General features: G+C 46.4%; 1 protein-coding gene across 1 annotated transcript in view; it reads left to right on the forward strand.

Moving 5' to 3' along the window:
* Nucleotides 1-20,986, forward strand: part of LOC134958425 (mitogen-activated protein kinase 12-like) — an 87,079-nt gene that overhangs the window by 12,685 nt on the left and 53,408 nt on the right. Inside the window, exons 2-4 of the mRNA XM_063941021.1 lie at nt 6,682-6,811; nt 8,903-8,961; nt 11,293-11,404. Coding sequence (XP_063797091.1) covers nt 6,682-6,811; nt 8,903-8,961; nt 11,293-11,404 — 301 coding nt within the window. The remainder of the gene's footprint in view (nt 1-6,681; nt 6,812-8,902; nt 8,962-11,292; nt 11,405-20,986) is intronic.

Below are 20,986 nucleotides of genomic sequence, written 5' to 3' on the forward strand. Positions count from 1 at the left end.
TCTAGGTGTAGAGGATACTATATAGCCGTAGTGATTTACCAATATTTTTTACCTGCAGCATTTGTGCCATATTGACCGTTGTGCTTACGTATACAGGGTCTCTATACAATATGACCCAATATAGCCACATAGTTTGACTGTCATTATTAGTGTGTTGCGGCTGCAAGACATATGGTGCATGTAGATACCATCTGCCACATATGGTTATTGTATGCTGTCATATATGGATCTAATGTTATATTTATAACTAGCCCCTAGTGCTGGTCTTGCTGTAGATCTATTTATATTTATGTTGACTGTTATGGTTGCTCTGTCTATTACGCACTTTAATGATGTTCATGTTGCATTGTGTATTATTGTTGCTATAGTAACCGGCTGTGGGTAATGATGTCATGTGGGAGCGCCGACGGACCGGGCGTGTGCCTGTGCTCCGGAAGCGTGGTGATGGCGTCTGCACACACTATTTAGGTAAGCACTTTGATTGTTGTTCACTTGACCTGATGAAAATGCACAAGTAAAAGCATTGAAACGTTGTCCTCAACACAGATGTAAGTCTTTTTATTATGTCGCTTGGAGTGCCGCACCTTCAGCTGTGTTTATTCTAATATTTGTGGAGGCACCCAGCGCTATTGGACCGGATAATGGGAGAGCCGGACCTGCATGTTGTTTATATATATATATATATATATATATATGTATCTTGCAAAGTCCGGCACTCCTCCTCAAGGTGATGCGCCCCGGTGCCCTCAGCAACGATAATTGGTAGTTTAGAGAAAGAACTGCGGCACTCAGGGACTTGTAGTTGTATGAAAAATGTATTCTTCAGCTGTGTTTATATATATATATATATATATATATATATTCATTCACTCACTCTCACTCCAACAGACTGCCTCTCTGTTTTTTGGCTGCGCCGGCTGCTTCAACTACTCACAGCAGCACGGACTACAACAGCCTCTTCACTCCGGCCTCCTCCAGGCAGCCCCGCCAATCAGGTGCAACCTGGGAGCAAGTTCCCATGTTGCACCTTTCAGACCTAAGTCGGGTTGTCTTCCCGGGACATGAGTCCCGGGAAAAACCCTGGTCAATTGTAGGATTGGCGACCTGGATCACGTTCCCGGGTCAGTGCCAGTAGCGGATCTTGCCACGGGCAAGCAGGACTTTTGCCCGGGGCGCCGCCTTCCGGAGGGCGCCGCACCAGGGCAAGATCCGCTGCTGCTGTGCACCCCGCTGCCCGCGGCCGCTGTGAAGGGAAACTAGAGTTTCCCTTCGTGGAGAGGTCCTTTACTGTGCGGTGCGCGATGACGTCATCGCGCACCGCACAGCAAAGGTCCTCTCCACGAAGGGAACTAGACGCTACGCGTCTAGTTTCCCTTCGTGGAGAGGACCTTTGCTGTGCGGTGCACGATGACGTCATCGCGCACCGCCATTATAGGACCTCTCCACGAAGGACTTCACAGCGGCCAGCGGCAGCGGGGGGCACATTTCAGTCTGTACAGGGGGCGTAAATGACCACGCCCCCTGCACGAAGCCACGCCCCCCATTGCCGCCCGGGGCGCGCAAAGCCCCAGAACCGGCCCTGGTCGGTGCCTTTCAGACATACCAAATTCCCGGGTTGATGCGCGTTCATGTGCAAAATCCCGGGTATTTGGAGCATGTCTGAAAGGGGTATTAGTCAAAAAATGTTGCAGGGGTTTGCAGGTTGGGTGTGGTATGTTAGATAGACTAGACTTAGGTCGACACTGTCTAGGTCGACCACTATTGGTCGACAGTGAGTAGGTCGACAGTGAGTCTAGGTCGACATGTACTAGGTCGACATGACAAAATGTCAGCATGAGTTTTTTCACTTTTTTTGGTGTCGTTTTCTCCGTACAATGACGGGGAACCCCAATTAGTGCACCATGTCCCATCGCATGGCTTGTTTTGCTCGCCATGCTTCGGGCAAGGTTACCGTTCCCAATTGTAGTCCACGTGGATCATAAAGTATGAAAAATTGAAAAAAAATTGAAAAACTCATGTCGACCTAGAATATGTTGCTCTAGACTCTAGATATTCTATTCTAGATATCTACAATATTGTGGAGTAACTGTCGACCTAGAAACCAAGTCGCCCTACTTACTGTCGACCAATAGTGGTGGACCTAAAGACCGGATCCCGTGTTACTGTGCTGTTACTCATAGAAACCAATGACATTTTATTTATTTTTTGAACTTGATAGATAACACCGGTAAGTTATATGCAGATGGGGTGTCCGGACAGTTACCAAGTTGACTTTCATATTGTCGTGTCGACATCACAATGTTATCTCTAGAATATTGACCTGGTTCAACATGTCGACAGGCACCATGCTGACATCCTAAGAATGGCGACATGTTTAAAATGTATTAAAAACCAATATGATGGGCGTTTGTTTACTGTTTTCTTTATTCATTTTTAAAATGTTTTCATACCTGTTTTCATTAACAAAACGTCTGCCTCTGATTATCTTATTCATCTATTTACTTAAACCGTTTCCTTTCCTGTAGCAATGTCATGCTAACAAATCTGTTTGTTCCCACTGGCTCCAACCCCCCCCCCCCCCCTTCCCCCCAAGTCTTTAAAGTTCTTCTCTAACCATGGATCGAAGACGTGATGAAAACTTTCCTGTGTACTCAGGTCCTCAGGCTACATAGACTCATACCTTTAGGTCAGCTCATGTACAGTGATCTCTGAGCCGGAGAGAAGCCGGCCCGGGGGCACCTATAGGACCCGATTCAGGGTTATAAGCAAATCTTTTTTTTTTTTTTAAAAGGAGGAATTTGCTCCCGGGACAAACCATGCTGCAACACAGGGGCTGTGAATGCATTGTGTTGGGATGCAATATACACGATGGTTGGGGGGTGGGTGCAGATTGAAGTGCTGCAGCATTTGGGGGGCAGAGCAGGGTGGCACCTGGCATTGTTCCTCAAAACAGGGGAGTGTCGCCCTTGTTTCCAATGTGTGACAGGTCCAGGATCTGCGTTGTTGGATGCACATTTCCTGGATCCCAGTGTCCTGATCCTACGGCCAGCGTAAGTAAGCTTCAGCTTATGCAGACTGGCCGATGCCTGTAACCATCGGGAATCATGACCAATAGCCACGAGGGTTGTGATGGTGATCTGAGGCTATCTCCTACAGATGCCTCCTGCTGTATTCGCATTTTAATTAGACGGAATTGCATAGCCGCCCTATATTTTCTCTGCACATGTACATATATAACCACGCTCATCATGGCTACATCTGCGGCAAATGCGCCTAGCTATGCCAGGTCGCATTTTAAGCCGCTCCCATTCATTGCACGCGGTTGCGCCTAACAATGAGCATGGCTACATCTGCCCCACCTGCAGTGCAGAACGGTTTTGCCAAATTGCAAGTTGCACTTTTTTGCTCCTTTTTTAGATTTGCTGCGTAGTCTCAATCAGGGGGGGAAATGCCTCCATAGTGTAATTACAATAAAAGTGCAGTATTAGTGGCAGATGGAGTAAGTACAGACAAAGGCCCTCATTCTGAGTTGATCACACGTAGCAACTTTTTGCTGCTCGTGCGATCATCTAGACGCCGCCTATGGGGGAGTGTATTTTAGCATAGCAGGGCTGCGATCGCTTGTGCAGCCCTGCTATGCTAAAAAAGTTTCCTGCAAAACAAGACCAGGGTCAGACTTACTTACCCTGTGCGACGGATCCAGCGACGAAGGTCCCGGGATTGATGTCAGACATCCGCCCTCCAAACGCCTGCGTTCGGATCTGCACGCCCCGGAAAACAGTGAGTATCCGCCCCGGAATGCCTCCCCGCTGTCAATCTTCTTGCGATCGCGCTAGCGATCACTTTCTTCTCTCTTCTGGTCGTTGGGCTACGGCTGTCGCTGGGCAATGACGTGCGTACACATTGCAGGCACCGCGCATGCACTGTTCTGACCCGTTCGCACCGCAGCGAAGAACCGCTGTGTGCGACCGGGATGGAATTACCCCCAAAATTGGCTAAGGCCATTACTCATAGCAAATATGCCTGGAGAGCTCAGCATATAAATAGATCTGTAAGTGGAGGTAGTTTAATGGCCGGCACATCAAATCCTTCCCTTATAGTTCTAAGATACCACCAATGCTTCAGTCACCAAAGCCAAATGTTCTCCCCTAGGCTGGAAGTAACAGACGAGCACATTCGGTATGACTAATTGCCTCACCCGATTCTGTCAGTGTTTACTCCATCTGCCCTGAAGAGTAGGTCCTCTCCATGAAGGGAAACTAGACGCTTAGCGTCTGATTCCCTTCATAGCAGGGGAGGACCAGCGCCACGAAGGGAAACCAGACGCGTAGCGTCTGGTTCCCTTCTCACAGCGGGAGGGGGGGCACAGCGGGGGGACACTGCTGGGGCGCACACTGCACAGTGGCGGATCTTGCCATGGTGCGGCGCCCTCCGGATGGCGCCGGCAAAAGTCCTGCTTGCCCGTGGCAAGATCCGCCACTGTGTGCAGGTCTCCGGAAACATGGCACGCCGTAGGCTCTGGGTGAGTCTACTGCGCATGTGCAGGTCTCCGGAAACATGGCACCTGGGAACATGGCATGTGCAGGTCTCTGGAAACATGGCACGCCGTAGGCTCTGAGTGAGTCTACTGCGCATGTGCAGGTCTCCGGAAACATGGCACGCCATAGGCTCTGGGTGAGTCTACTGCGCATGTGCAGGTCTCCGGAAACATGGCTCCTGGGAACATGGCATGTGCAGGTCTCCGGAAACATGGCACACCGTAGGCTCTGGGTGAGTCTACTGCGCATGTGCAGGTCTCCGGAACCATGGCTCCTGGGAACATGGCATGTGCAGGTCTCCGGAAACATGGCACCTGCCATGTTCTGGCGATTAATCACTACTGCACATGGTCAGCGCCTATTTTCCCAGTGATATTTTTTGCCCCGACTGCAGCACTGACTCGGGACTCCGGAAAGGTAAATATTAAAACATGGGTGCAGTGTGTGCACGTGGGCCTCCACCCATTATAAAAATGCCTGTGATCCCCTCAATATCCTATGTTAAATATAAACCCAATAAATGTCATTGTCCAAACAAACTGATTCACGATTGTTCATCTCCCAGGCAAGTTCCTACCAATATCTATGATCAAGTGATTGGCGTAGGTTACCCACGTGTAATGTAAAGTACAAGACTCAATAATCTGATCTGCATAACAACAGTAATGAGTACAAGAGGTTCTGGATGCAGTGACCTAAAAATATCACTCTCTAGAAGAGTTTATTAGTAACTCTCAATGATTAACCCTTGGTTTCAGCTTAACGAGAAAACCAGAATCTATTAGCATTCTCCCTGCAGTGTTTTCCAATTAACAAGAGCAAGCAACTAGCAAATACGGTATTTAGAGAGATAAATACATTGGGAATTATTACGAGCCGAGCTAATAAGCAGATCGGTGATAGCTGATCACTGTGGCATGAAAATTACATTATGTGAATTGGGTTTTTATGCTGATTTAACAGCTGGTCTCTCTCCTATGTAACTTGCATAGTAAAATGTAGAGAGGGGGAGATTTGTCTGGCTCCGGCGTAGAACACAGCTCATTACATAGTGCAGGAAAGGTGCTTTAGCAGCGTCTGCCCGTAATCAGGACACAAACAAACATTATTCTGAAGAATGACCATTATTATGTTTTGTTACAGCTGTGTGGTAATGGAAAGCAAACATTAAACCATGCTTATGACAAATGGGCCACAAGGTGGCACTGTTCCATTGCTGCCTATGCATTATTCTGCTTTGCCTGGCAGAGAAATAGATGGGAGAGCTCACACTGGTTTAATAAATATAAATTCTCCTGTTGTCAACCTGAATGAGATATGTCTTTGTTTTGCTGAATATGTCAATACTGGTTCATGCAGACCACCCAAGTCATCAAAGCACACGAGTATTCAACCGATACAGGGGGTCATTCCGAGTTGATCGCTCGCTGCCGATTTTCGCAGCGCAGCGTTCAGGTAAAAAAACGGCAAAACTGCGCATGCGTATGCACCGCAATGCACACGTGCGTCGTATGGGTACAAACAGCATCGTTGCTGTGCAATGCTTCAAGCGACTATTCCATTCGCACAGACGATCGCAAGGAGATTGACAGGAAGAGGGCGTTTATGGGTGTCAACTGACCGTTTTCTGCGAGTGAAAGGAAAAATGCAGGCGTGACCAGGCGTTTGCAGGGCGGGAATCTGACGTCAATTCCGGGACCTCCGTCGCTAGGATCATCGCACAGGATAAGTAACTTCAGGGCTGGTCTTGTTTTGCACAAAATGTTTTTGCACCGCTCGGCTGCACTTGCAAAGCTAAAATACACTCCCCCGTGGGCGGCGACTATGCGTTTGCACAGCTTCAAAAAGTAGCTAGCGAGCAATCAACTCGGAATGAGGGCCACAGAGCGGTGTTTCTCAAACGGTGACCTCAGGGAACCTTAACTGTCTAGGTCTTGAGAATTTCCATGCTTGAACAAGAGAAGCTAAATCAAAATCACTGAGGTACTAATAGAGTCACCTGCGCTCAAACGTGGATATCCTTAAAACTTGGACTGCTAGGGTGCCTTGAGGAACAAATTTGGAAAATATTGATATAGAGGTTTCTGCCATATTAGACTCAATAGATTATCTCCAGAAGCTGATATTATTTATCTCTATACAGCTCAGTCAAGGATACCGTCACCGGGGAACGCGCTGCCATAAAGAAATTGCAGCGGCCATTTCAGTCACTGGTACATGCCAAAAGGGCCTATCGGGAGCTGCGCCTACTCAAGCACATGAACCATGAGAATGTAAGTCCAGTGCTGCTACCACCAATGGCAGCAGAAGGGGGCTGGTAATGCTGGACCTGGGGAGAATGCTACCAGTAGAAAACTATTGTGGGCAGGGGCACCGTGAGGGGTGGGAGTGGGGAGGGGGAACGGGTACTAATTACCCAGGCCGGCATTGTCTAAGGTGCCTTGGCAAGCTGTGGAGGAAGAGAAATGTTCCCCTCTGCATAGTATGTTTTATTTTCTGAAGGGGTGTGGTCACACCTCCCAAAATTTGTCCATACCTCCCAAAATTTGGTCACACTCCTCATCCAGGCAATCAGTTTGTCACGGCAGCTCTGATTATGGGCAAGAAATATAACACATGTAACTGTGACAGGGAAGATGGGCCCCTCTCAGCTCTGGGCCCCATAGCAGCTGCACTGCCTGCACCTATGGTAGATACACCCTTTGCAAGAATACAGAGGTAGCAATATAGGATGAGCTGGTAGCAGGGTTCTATGGTGGGCATATTATAGCTGTCACTATTTTCTTACAAGAAACCTTCTACTGTACTTGTCAGTATTAATAGATGACTACATACTGAGTCTGATTAGGACCTCATGGGGGTCTGGCCAGGTTGGCCAAAATTCAGGTCTCTCAGCCCTCCATTGGGCCATAGGCCCTGACTGCCCAACTGCAGTCTTGTTCTCTCAATTTGCCTGGGAGAAAGCATAACATATCAGCATGTACTCTATGCAGACGCTGTGTTCCAATTTGGGGTCATAACCGCTCCAGAGTCCCTTGGGAACACAGGGACTGTAAGTAGCAGACACTCGAGAGGCAGTCCCTGATTTGTTACTCTCTCTCTTGGCAAAGACAGCATTGGATGACTTCATGTTTTTTAAATGCACACACTGTAGATAGTCTATAAAAGAAGGGGATCAGTACGTATTACCGCCGGATGGAATCCCGGCGGTCGGAATACCAACACCGGGATCCCGACCGGCACAATCCCGACAGGGGGGCGAGTGCAACGCAGCCCCTTGCGGGCACACTAATTTATTCTCCCTCTATGGGTGTCGTGGACACCCACAGAAGGAGAATAGGTCGAGATTGTGCCGGTCGGGATCCCTGTGTCGGTATTCCGACCGCTGGGATTCCATCCGGCGGGATCTTGACCGCATCCCAAAAGAAGGCAAATATACATTTTACCTTAACATGGCATCAATAGGATTCTATTCCATTTCCTGTAACGACAATTTGACATTTTCCCGTCAATTTTAACTCTTCTTATGTTAGCCACTAAAAAGTGAATATGGTTTAATAAAATACATTATAAAATGATTTATTTTTTTTATAATAATTTTTATTGCCATATGTACAATACATACAACAAAGAAAATCCATCAGAGTGTTATTAATAACAGTACATGAGTAAGACACATTTGAATATCAGAGAGTGATAATTAACAATAACTCCTTAACAAATACAGGAGTAGTGTAGCTTGTAAGAGAAAGTCAACATGTTGATAAAATGATGTTTTTGACAGCAAACATAGGGGTTAATTCAGAGTAGCAAATAAAAAAATAATAAAAAAAAGCGAGTAACTATGAAGCTAAGGAAAAACCATGCTGCGCTGCAGGTGGGGTAGATGTAACATGTGCAGAGAGAGTTAGATTTCGGAACGGCGTGTGCAAACTGAAATCTGGGGCCCTTTATTTTAAAGGGGCAATCATTTACAAGGCAAAACCAGGTTGGTTTTGCCCTGTAAATGAATGCCGCTTAAAACCCCCCCAAAAACGTAAGGGTTCGGCTGGAATCTCGGACCTCCGGCCGTCTCGCACTGCATTACATGCGGTCCCTAATTTGCAGTGTAAAAAAAAAAAAAGCTGCCCAGTACTTGTTGGCTACATGCAAAGGAAGACCGTACGCATGCAAAACAGCATAGAAAGTAGTTCTGGAGTTATATGGACTAGATAGTGAGGACAGTTTTACATCCAAATTAATTATATTAGTGGGAGGATTGATTAAGAATTGGTTATCCAGGAGTCCGCACTCCGCAACCACTTTAATGTTTCCATAATTAATCAGATTGAAAGTATAATTTATGAATTGCTTTCTGATTCTAGGTAATTTCCCTTCTGAATGTCTTCAGTCCTGATGAGTCTGTGGAATCATTTCAGACCTTGTAAGTATATAATTAGAATTAGCATTAGGCACTATATACATTCAGTGGTCACTTTATTATGTACATCTATGTAATAACAACTTCATACCCATTTGCTTTCAGAATAGCATTATAATATAGGTATAATTGACCAGTAGTGGATCTTTCCATTGTGTAGTTCTCTCAATCTAAACCACTTAAAGACACTTGGAGCACTTGGCCCCCGAACTAGGCTGAAATCACAGTCATGTTCCTTGAAGGATTCAGGGACCTCCTGGTCTTGGGTCATAGAGCATTATATTGCCGCTAAACCTTTAGAAACACTGCTGCTAACAAAGGATGTGCCTTATCTGCAAACATGTTCAGGTACACTATGGCATCTACACATTTCTCAAGGGACTTACACCCTTACACCCAGTGCCATCTTAACAACAGAGTAGGCCCCTGGGCACAGCAATGTACTGGGCCCCGTACCCATCCTCCAGTGGTAGGGGTTGCTATCAGCGGCAGCTTTGATGTCCCGCGGGCGGTAGGGGGTGTTCTATCTTCCGCTCAGCATGTAGGACCTGGAACCGTAATTTCTGCTAATTGCTCCTTTACTGCACAGATGGGACTAAACTGTAGAAGGGGGCATTGGGCTGAATGAAGAAGCCCTGGTACATTACTTCTAGGGTGGTTGGGGGTGTTTAATACGTAGGGGAGGGGTGGATAGTGGAGTGGGCTTAATAGTTATAATTTTCTAGTGGGAGGGCAGCTTGCTTGACTGCAGATATCTCAAGTTCCTGAAGATAAATTTCTTAGCTTTGAAATGGATAAAAAAACTAGGGAGTCCCACCTTTCAGAAGGTTCTAGGGACTTGGGGATCAGAGTTCAGGAGCCAGAGCAATTCACCAATGAAAATCTAAAACTGCATATTAGGCGTGTGGAGCTGGAGCAGGCACCAGCTGCTTGAAGGCTGTTATCTCTGGTTCTGGGCTTAGTAGAGACAATCTGCCAGTGTCCACTGAAAGAGGAGAGTCCCAGCATTTGGAGTATAGCTTCAATAAAACTCTATATCAGACAGAACTTGAGATATCTGGCTAGGAGGATCAATTAACAGGCTTGGATGGGGACCACTGCTTTCAAGTCGGATATCTCCGGTTCCCCAGGGCCGATTTTAAAAAATCTGGTACCCCTGGAAAGAGGGGACCCTCAGCTATCAGGCTAGGGCCCTTATACACTTGGGGCCCTTGGGCAAGATCCCATTGAGCCCATACGAAAAGACGGCCCTGCTTACACCACCATTATCAGCATACAATGGCATTACACCGCCATCACCAGCCCACAATGGCATTACACTGCCATCACCAGCCTACAATGTCATTACACTGCCATCACCAGCCTACAATGGCATTTTATTGCCGTCACCAGCCTACAATGGCATTACACCGCCATCACCAGCTCACAATGGCATTACACTGCCATTTCCAGCCTACAATGGCATTACCCTGCCATTTCTAGCCTACAATGGCATTACACTGCCATCACCAGCCTACAATGGCATTACACTGCCATCACCAGCCTACAATGGCATTACACCGTCACCAGCCTACAATGGCATTACACCACCATCATCAGCCTACAATGTCATTACACTGCCATCACCAGCCTTCAATGGCATTACACCACCATCATCAGCCTACAATGGCATTACACCACCATCATCAGCCTACAATGTCATTACACTGCCATCACCAGCCTACAATGGCATTATACTGCTATCACCAGCCTACAATGGCATTACACTGCCATTTCCAGCCTACAATGGCATTACCCTGCCATTTCTAGCCTACAATGGCATTACACCGTCACCAGCCTACAATGGCATTACACTGCCATCACCAGCCTACAATGGCATTACACCACCATCATCAGCCTACAATGTCATTACACTGCCATCACCAGCCTACAATGGCATTACACTGCCATCACCAGCCTACAATGGCATTACACTGCTGTCACCAGCCTACAATGGCATTACACCACCATCATCAGCCTACATGCCCCCTATGGGAAAAAAGCATGTCAAATGCTATACGGGCTGTTGTACGGCACCGTGCACCTCAAAATGGGGTTGTCCTACTTAGCAGCTGACCTGGCCCCTCCATTAGGCTTTGGTAACTAGTACCCAACACCACCCCACATTCCTCTTGGTGCCCCTGTGCCTACTCATAAGTGGTTGAAAAGAGCTAATAAACAAAGACAGTCTCAGCAAAAAATTCAAAATAATTAGGTTATTCCTGAAAGAGGCAGCAGGGTTTCTCTGTGCACCACGTGATTAATTCTGATTATTTTCTTTTAATTTCCTTGTAGTTACATGGTTATGCCATTCATACCCTTGGACTTGTCACGGGTCATGAAGATGCAGAAACTAAACCACAGCATGATCGTATATCTTCTCTATCAGATCCTGCGAGGGCTCCAGGTGAGAAGTACAAAGACTGTAATAACTGATTTGCAAATTATCATCATCATCAATATTTCTGCTGCCTTTTGTGGAAATATAAGTATGTATTAAAGTACAGGCCCCTTTACACCTTGTCCTGCAAAGGCGAGCCCCCGGGATTGTGCCATGAGTGTGAAGCAACTAGATACACCTGGCACTCACTTCTCCTGGGTAATTCCTGTGGTCTAACATCAACTTGTTTAATCTAATCCATGTGGATGAATGCAGTGTACAAGTGCACCAACCTGGAGGGTTTTCACTCCTGGATATACAGTATTGTATCCAGTAGATAGGGGTGCGCCTTTCTCCTGTCCACAATATCACGCTCTGCGTAAGTTGGGGTTCCGACAACCGAGTTTTGGCTGAAGGGACAGCTGCCTGTGAGGAGAGTAAACGAGGTGGCTGAATGTAATTCCTCCTCATGGGGTGGAGGCCTAACTAAGTGTTAGCAGGAGAACGAAAAGAACAGGAGGACTCCGTAGGGAAATAACTGTAGTTTTTATGAATAGCAGGCGGTACACGAATATTGTAGAAATTGAAGAAACTGGATGAAAGAACTATAGTCTATGGTTAAATGGCTTGAAGAGTGAAGCTGAAGAATTCCGTTAAAGAAGAACTGAAGACTTTGTTTTATGATTAGAAATCGAGGTTGAAGAACACCGGTTTGAAAGAACTGAAAGACTGTGGTTTATGACTGAAAGACGAGGCTGAAGAACTTTGACTTTGAAGGAGTGAAGATTGTGGTTTGTGATTGAAAGACGAGGCTGAAGAACTTTGACTTTGAAGAAGTGAGTACTGTGGTTTGAGATTGAAGACGAGGCTGAAGAACTTTGACTTTGAAGAAGTGAAGACTGTGGTTTGAGATTGAAGATGTCTGCGGGAACCGCTGTTAGCACCTGAAGCTCCTCTACAACCTGGTACCCCGTGAGCGCTTCCACGAGTGGCAACAGACTTAGACGACAGGACTGCAGCAGCGTTAGGTAACCGATAGATGACAGCAACCAGGACCAGGGCACCAGAAGCAACCTGGGAGCACAGAGCTGGAGAACCTTTCACAAGGAGGTAACTTGAAGCACTGGCACTCTCCCTCTGAGCCAGCCCCCTTTTGTAAGGGGAGAACACACAGGATTGGCTGGACACAGAATGGGAACTTCATTGGTAATACTCTGGTCTCCAACATGGCTGCCCCCAGCACAGGAAGCATACTCAGCGGTTAGCACACAGCTTTAGCCAGCTCCTGTCTCTGACACATTAATGCTGTGTCACCACTAGAGGACCTTACCGCAACAATCCCCGCCGCAGCGCCCAGCTCTCCAGACCCCCAGCCCTTGGAAGCCGCACAGCTGTCCAGGTGGACTCGCCGCCAGCAGCTCCCTGCCGCCGCAGCCACGCCAACCACCGGGACGGGAACCCCCGGGAGCACCCGCCGGAGTTAAGGCTCCGGATCCTGACACACAAACTGCTAAGGAGAAAAGGCTCACCCCTTTTTCCTCTCCCTGGCATCTGTAAGCTTAGACAGGAGATCTGTTCTTTACATCTCCTACCTAAACATACCTCAAGGAGATCTGCTTTGGGGTCTGACTATGGGTTCTGCCCTCTGGGTTTCAGAGTAGCACTTACCTGCTTGGAGATTCCATGAGGCACATCATCTCCTGAGTTCAATTAATGTCACAGGCACCATGGAAAGACTCTGTGGTAGTTCAGTACCTATAGGTGCCGGGTTGGTCCCTACATGTATGCCACTGGACTTCACAGCTGCTCCTGCAACTTTTCAGTGGACTGGATGGGAGAGCTCTCAGCTACACTGAAGCGGACCCCATACCCCCCTGGAACAATAGTAAGAGGAAAACATTTTTTTTTAAATATAAATACATTTTACATATCTCACACACTGTGCTTGATAAATAGCACCGGGCATAGGTCTGCTCATCACTGCAGTGCGGGATTTAACCTTCCTGACCGCAGTGCTCTAACACACTGTGCCTGATGAGTAGCACCGGGCATAAGTCTGCTCATCACTGCAGGGCGGGATGTAATCTTCCTGACCGCAGTGCTCTAACGCACTATGCTTGATGAGTAGCACTGGGCATAAGTCTGCTCATCACTGCAGTGCGGGATGTAACCTTCCTGACCGCAGTGCTCTAACACACTGTGCTTGATAAATAGCACCGGGCATAGGTCTGCTCATCACTGCAGTGCGGGATTTAACCTTCCTGACCGCAGTGCTCTAACACACTGTGCCTGATGAGTAGCACCGGGCATAAGTCTGTTCATCACTGCAGGGTGGGATGTAACCTTCCTGACCGCAGTGCTCTAACACACTATGCGTGATGAGTAGCACCGTGCATACGTCTGCTCATCACTGCAGTGTGGGATGTAACCTTCCTGACCGCAGTGCCCTAACACACTGTGCCTGATAAATAGCACAAGGCATAAGTCTGCTCATCACTGCAGTGCGGGATGTAACCTTCCTGACCGCAGTGCTCTAACATACATGTTATGCATTTCCCTGCTCCTGGCACATAACGCCAGGGTTTACTCCTTAGCATGCAGCAGCCCCGGACATTACCTTGTGTGGTGCTACAGCCACATCAAATATACATTTTACTGTGCCTGGCGCATAGTTTAAACTGCTAAGAGAGTGTCCCGGTGCTGTGGTGCCACACAAAGCAACACATGTTTAACGCGGCAATAAGAAAAATGAGCCCCCCCCCTCCTTGTGAAGGAAAGCAACAGCTTTAATTCAACCAAGTGTTATCACCCTGGTAAATAAACTCAATCACATACTGTAGGAAAGATGAACTAAGCGCTACACTGATGGGCAATGGTAGACACACGAAGTACATGATTGGCTATCAGCACCTGTGAGATGATAGTCCTCCTGTCCAGCCCAAAATCCAAACAAGGATTCCCTGCCAGCTCTCAAATATCTCTCCAGATGTATGGCTATAAGAAAATAAATATCAGTGTAGCGCTTTACTCATCTTTCCTATCTAATTACATTTTTAACATACATTGCTAAATAGACTAGTTAACCCTTGCAGTGCCACAGCCGCCGGTGCAGCTCTAAACATATATATTTTTTTGTAATATAGTACCTTATTTATTTTAAACCTTTTATTTATAATAGGAAAAAAACCAAAGTCATACAAGGAATCCGACATCACCTTTTACTTCCTGGTGCTAGGTAGGGCTGGACATTGACTCTTGTAGTACTGTGCTGGCCATTATTTACCCATAGGTCAAGAAGAAGGCGACCCTGCCACCATAAACAGATCCCATATACACTTTACAGACAAGTTGGATTTCTCACAGAAAATGTATTATTTTTAATTATGCAGCTGTTCTTAAGGGCAATGTGTGTTGTGGGAAAAGAACAACGGAGATATCGTCAGGGGAAAATGAAATACAATCAGCAAGTTACAAAAATATCCTACGACAAGGGGAGTAGTATCCTGGAATGTCCTGCGATAACATGTGACTTCCCGGCTGCCCCACTGACTAACCAGACATTTCACAAGTCCTATCTTATCAGCTGTATGCAAATAAATAACTCCAGATCATGATAGATAGATGCGTGTAATCACAACTATGACAAAACATACAGGGTCCAGACACATTACTGTACAAATATTTCGCTTGCATTTCCGAGATAACAAGAGTTAGATATGGATTTTGCCCAACCCAAATATATTAGTGTTTTTAAATAGGCTGTTTATACCCCTTTCAGACTGACAAATATTTCCCGGGTTATTGCACATAAACGGGCATCAACCCGGGAATTTGCTCAGCGTGAAAGGGTTCTGAAAGAATATCCCCGGATGAGCGTTGAAAGGATTGCCCCTCTATTCTTTAACCCTCGATGTGATGGCCTCTCAGACGTCTGTGAGTGTAAACCTTTAGCCACAAGGAACATGCACAACACAAGCAGTAAAGATTCACACTGTTTATTGTTCGTTTAACAAAAGTATATAAAAGAAAGGATTTAGGGCGTGTATATCCCAAGTCAATAACTAATTGGACAGAACACAAAAAGGGGCTAACATAACATGATTGGCTAGGAACTGCCGCAGTGGAAGGATATGCATATATGGGCAAGTTTGTATTTCAAATAGGGAGGTTGTTCACACGGTATAAAAAAAGATAAGAGACAAGGACAGTAGCAAGGAATGTGCTGGAACATTAAGTTCTATAACACAAGCAATTCTATGACATTGAAGCAGAGACGAGCTTTAACCCTTTCAATCCCCTCTTAGAATCATTATTGTTATACTATATGATTCTTGCAAAGCTTACGTCTTTCTGCGCGCCAATGGCGCAATTTTTAGCCTGAGCGGGAGTTGCAGTAATTGTTGGGCATTTTAAGAAGGGTTAATCGTTGAGTTAATGATGTTCCGTGTTCATCCTTTTCATCTAAGGCTTCAGCGGGCTTATAGCCCCATGGGGTACCTGTGTTCCAGGCAGCCGCGGACCATGAGCTGCAATCATTTCCCCAGTTATGGCCTGTAACGCAAATATAGGGTACCTCGGGGCTTAGGTTGTCTGTGGTGTCAGCGCGGATCTGGTAGTCAACAGACTTTTGGACAGCAGCTAGTTGGGGGAATTGGAAATAATCTAGTATGTAGGTTGCGGTGTATGTGGTGGAAGAGTTATACCATAGTGTCAGTTTCCCTTATTCTGAGTTATATCAACCTCAGTCATTGAGAGGGGAAAATGGGCCAGTAGGGCTATCAAGATAGTCCCCAGGGTAAAGATAGGGGGCATTTTCTTCATCCTCCTCTGGTCTTCTGTCTTCGCTAGGTGGGAGGTCAGGGCTGTCCGCCCCGGTTCGTACCTCACTGGAATCACTTGCTTCCCTCTCTAGGTCTGGTCTAGGAACCTTTTTTACTCGGGATGCATGGATCCAGGTAGGACTTTCCTCTGTCAGGACTGCTGTTCGGGTAACTGCTACGACTTCCGCCTCTGGGCCATAGGTAAAGTCTCCTGGGCTCTTGCTGCGGGGGAGGATCTTCACCACTACTCTGTCTCCGACCTTAAAAGGGTGTGTAGGTTCCTGTGGATTCAAAGGGTTTTTACAAACAACCTCATGTTCAATTTCATTCAGTTTTGTTATCAGGGACCTGACATACTCTTCCCTTATAAGTTCTGGATCTCCTTCCTGTATTACTAGTGGTTTCTTAGCCCAGGGTGTAGGAAAAGGCCTGCCCATTAGTATTTCAAATGGGGAGTAACCTAGAGTTTTCTGTGGGGTCATTCTGATTTCTGCTAGGACAATGGGAAGGACCTGCTTCCATTTGTGGAAGGTACCTCCTGTGGCCTTCCTTAGTTTGTCTTTGAGGGTCCTATTCATTCTTCCTACGACCCCTGAACTCTGCAGGTGGTACCGAGCTTTTACTAAGGCCTGTGTGATTTTGGCTGTAAAGGCTGAGCCTTTATCACTATTTATTTGCAGGGGGCACCCCCATCTAGGGATGATTTTCTGTGTTAGGATTCTTGCTACTGTCTTGGCATCCTCTGACTTAGTTAGGAATACTTCTGGCCAGCGGGAGAACATATCTACAATGACCAGGGCATATTCTTGTTTACCTGTACCAGGGATATGGGTAAAATCAATTTGTAAGTGTGTAAAAGGGGTGGTGGGGTATTCAAGATGCTGGTGTTTAGCTTTATTAGGGTTGTTAGGGTTGTTCCTGAGGCAAGTGATGCATCTGCTAACATACTGGTCCACAAGTGATTTGGCATTAGTAACATAAAAATCATTGGTTAGTAGGAGGAGTGTTGTGGCTTCACCACGGTGACCAACACCACGGCACTGGGCAACGAGCAAAGGGGCACTGGACTGGGGTATACAGGGTTTCCCCTCTTTGCAGATTAATCCTGATTTAGGATTTTTTCTGCAGAATTGGGTAAGTCCAGTCGGAGAGATCAGTATTAGTCGCAGCAGCTTGAAGTTGAGTGAGCAGATGGACGTTGTCAAGGGAGGGACATGCTCTAGTGAGTGCAATGAGTTCTGCAGCTTGCGCGGACTGATAAGGTGTTGGTAGGGCTTCCAACACAGTGTCAGGGAGGGTGACAATGGCATAGCCAGCCTGGTATGTATTGTCATTGGGCCTACTACAGGAGCCGTCAACAAAAACAATGTCTGCGCCTGGTATGGGAACGGGAGACATGTCAAGTCTGGGAGAAGTTTCAGCTTCAATGGAAGCAGCACAGTAGGTCGGGTGGTTCATCCTCGGGACCTTTCAAGCCTAAAAGGGCATTGAGAATGGGTGCAGGGCCAGAAGAACTAGCAGTGTACTTAATGGTAAGGGTAGGGTTACTCAAAAGGAGTACTTCATATCCACTAAGGCGTTGTGCTGACATGTGCTGTGTGTGCAAGCCTTTAAGTATTGCCAGGACATCATGTGTGGTGTGGAGTACTGTGATGTGGCCTAAAGTGAGGGTAGTGGCCATTTCTGCAACCATTGCACAGGCTGCCAAAGCCCTGAGGCAGGCAGGCATACCTTGCACAGACATTGGCATGACTTTGAAAAAAAATGCCACGGGGCGCAACTTCCCTCCATGAAACTGTGTGAGCACCCCCGCCATGGTTTTACAATTGTCCCTTGCATATAGATGGAAAGGTAGTACATAATTGGGGAGGCCAAGTGCCGGACTTTTCATCAACATACATTTTAAACTTTCATATGCAGTTAACATTTCTTGTGACCATTGTACAGTTTTAGGTTTGTCCTTCAGTGTGGCTTGTCTCAAAATGTTATCATAATAGGAGCAATCAGAAATCCACTGTCTGCAGTAATTTACCATACCCAGGAAGGACAGTAGTTCCTTCTGGGTAGTTGGGGTGACCAGGCCCAATACAGACTGTATGCGTTGTGGACTGATTTTCCTCTCTCCCTGAGTGAGCACAAAACCTAAGTAATCAACATGCTTTTTACACCATTGCATTTTTGTTTTGGACACCTTGTGTCCACATTCACAAAGCCAGTTTAGTAATGAAACACCATCCTCTCGGCAGGCCTCCTCAGTTTGACTACAGAGCAGCAGATCATCTGCATACTGTAGCAGGACTGAACCATGGTGAGGTTGCCAGGGCCCCAATGTGGCCTGGAGACAACAGGTGCGTCAATAATCTGCACCAGGTAAGTTGTTTACCCTCAAAAGAAAAGGCAAAAAGTAATTGTGTCTGTGAATCTACAGGCATGCTGAAAAAGGCATTCTTCAAATCAATTACAGAGAAGAACGCAGCATCTGCAGGGATTGCAGAAATGAGTGAGTTTACATCTGGAACAATTGGTGCAATTGGGACAATTAACTGATTGATCGCTCTGAGATCCTGTACAAATCTTATACTGCCATCAACTTTGGCAACAGGGTTCACAGGAGTACAGTATGGTGATACAATATGTCTGAGAATACCCTGTTGTAAGAATTGCTGTATCATGGGGCGGAGACCTTCTATCTTTTCTGGTGAGAGGGGATACTGCATAGGTCAGAACACAAAACACTGGTTGTTGCACCGCTGTCCACTAAAAAGGGAATTTTACTTCCATTTATAATAAGTGGCAGCAGAGGTGAATCTTTACTATGACGGGTGAGTTGAATAAAGGCTGGGATACCCTCCTCCGGGCCCCGTCAGTGCGCGGGGTCTTTGGAATCTTCCCTGACTGCGGGGTTGGTTCTGTCTGTCAAAGCGTCTGGAGTTCTGATAGTTATGAGTGGGTGCAGGTTTCTTTACATCAAAACACCCTGCAGCCTCTTTCTCATATAAATGTTTTTCTTTTTAAATCTATCGTACTATCAGAAGTCCAGGAAGAGACGTTAGACGTTTTGCTTAACAGAAACTATGACAGAAGGTTGTTAATGAAGGTGGAAATGAGTAAGCTTTCTGAGTTAAGCAAAGGTAAGCCAGCGTCATCTGTCCAGCAGTCCTTAAACCTTTTCCAAAACTCAGTAACAGACTCCGAAGGTTTCTGTTTACAAGCTACAGCGACAGGCAAAAAAGCACAGGCAAAGGAGCACGGGTTTTAAAGACTTCCTTCATATGTGTATCGCTGCGTCCTTTGCAAGCTTTGCGCAAATAAGATATACAGCCATCGAGGGTAATAGTGGGCTTGGGACAGTGTTTTACTATTATCTAAACTCTGGGTTACTGGTGCGTTAGGGATAGAGCTAGTGGACGCACCCTCCAGCAGTGGAGTTGGAGGCGATCCCATCTGGTGTGAAAGGGTTACTGCTGCCAAGAGATCTGTGTCTCCGAGTGCAGGATACATTGGAATGCAAGGGGGAGGCGAGAGGGATTTCAAAGATTTACAGTTTCTCACTTCTGTGCTGTTGGGAACTGATATTTTTTTTAATCCTCCATATAGAAAGGGTAATTACTGCCTTCCCGTAGGAATGGGTCCTGTCCTGCTTTCTCTGTCTACCCTGCTAAATTATCCACCCAGGGGTTAACTAAGTAATACTCTGAGGTAGAGTTGCGGGCGACATACATCTTGCATGTCTCACCAGGGAGGGGCGGGGGATATGTAGTTTTTTTTTTTTTTACTCTGACTAGAGCCCATTGTCAGACAGTAATATAAATCAACAGTACAACTTTAAAAGAAAATATCTAAAATTTACAACACTCTACTATACATGCATCAGCTAACCAGTTAATTAGTCATTGACAATATCACAATATTATCTGTATAGTGAGAACATGAAATCTTTTGACGTGTACGATACTTACCATTCGTACAAGATGTCAGAAAAATACAGCGTTTTAAACAGGAAGCAGGAAAAGTGTTTGAGTAAAGATATCTGGCAGACGAAAACTTACCAGCCGTCTGGACCAAATATAAGAACTTCCCTTTCAAGCGTCCCGGCATTTCATCCCAGGTCTCAACCAGGGTTGAATCCGGAATCGACCCGAGATGCAGCGCGGTGTGAATGGGCCCTACCGGGAATTCAGTACACAGGACTGTTAAAAGGCCTCTCATTGGAGCTTTCTTGGGCTCAGAAAAGATGATGTCATCATCCAGAGCCCGGGAAAGCGGAGAAGAAGCCCTGGAAGCGGAGGAGACAGGCAATATGGCGACCTGGACAGATCAAGAGATCAGAGAGCTGCTCAGCATAAGGGGGGAGGAGGAAATAAAGAGACGGATAACAGGCACAGTGAAGGATGCTATTGTTTATAAGAATAAAATAAAATGTAATTAACCAAACATGTGATGACTTTTCTAATACTCAATACCCCTCCCTTTGCTTGCCTATTATGACCATCTATGTGAGCCAGAAAAATGTCCATTTCTAATGGGGCTGTCCCGGGTCGATCCCAGGTCTAAGTGCAGTGAGAAAGGGGTCATTCCCGGGTTGTGTCCCGGGATGTGTCCAGAACACATTCCCGGGTGTGACCTGGCTCTGACAGTCTGAAAGGGGTATTACAGTGGGACTGTCAAATCCTGTAATATTTTATTTTTTGTTTCCTTTTGCATTTGTCTGAAAATATTGTCTTGTTGTTAGAATTTACCTAGTTTCTGGATAGCCTAGGAAGTCTATTCTCAGAATTAATCAAAAGTG

Source organism: Pseudophryne corroboree, chromosome 9 (assembly GCF_028390025.1).
Source record: "Pseudophryne corroboree isolate aPseCor3 chromosome 9, aPseCor3.hap2, whole genome shotgun sequence".
In the NCBI taxonomy this organism is placed as follows: Eukaryota; Metazoa; Chordata; class Amphibia; order Anura; family Myobatrachidae; genus Pseudophryne; species Pseudophryne corroboree.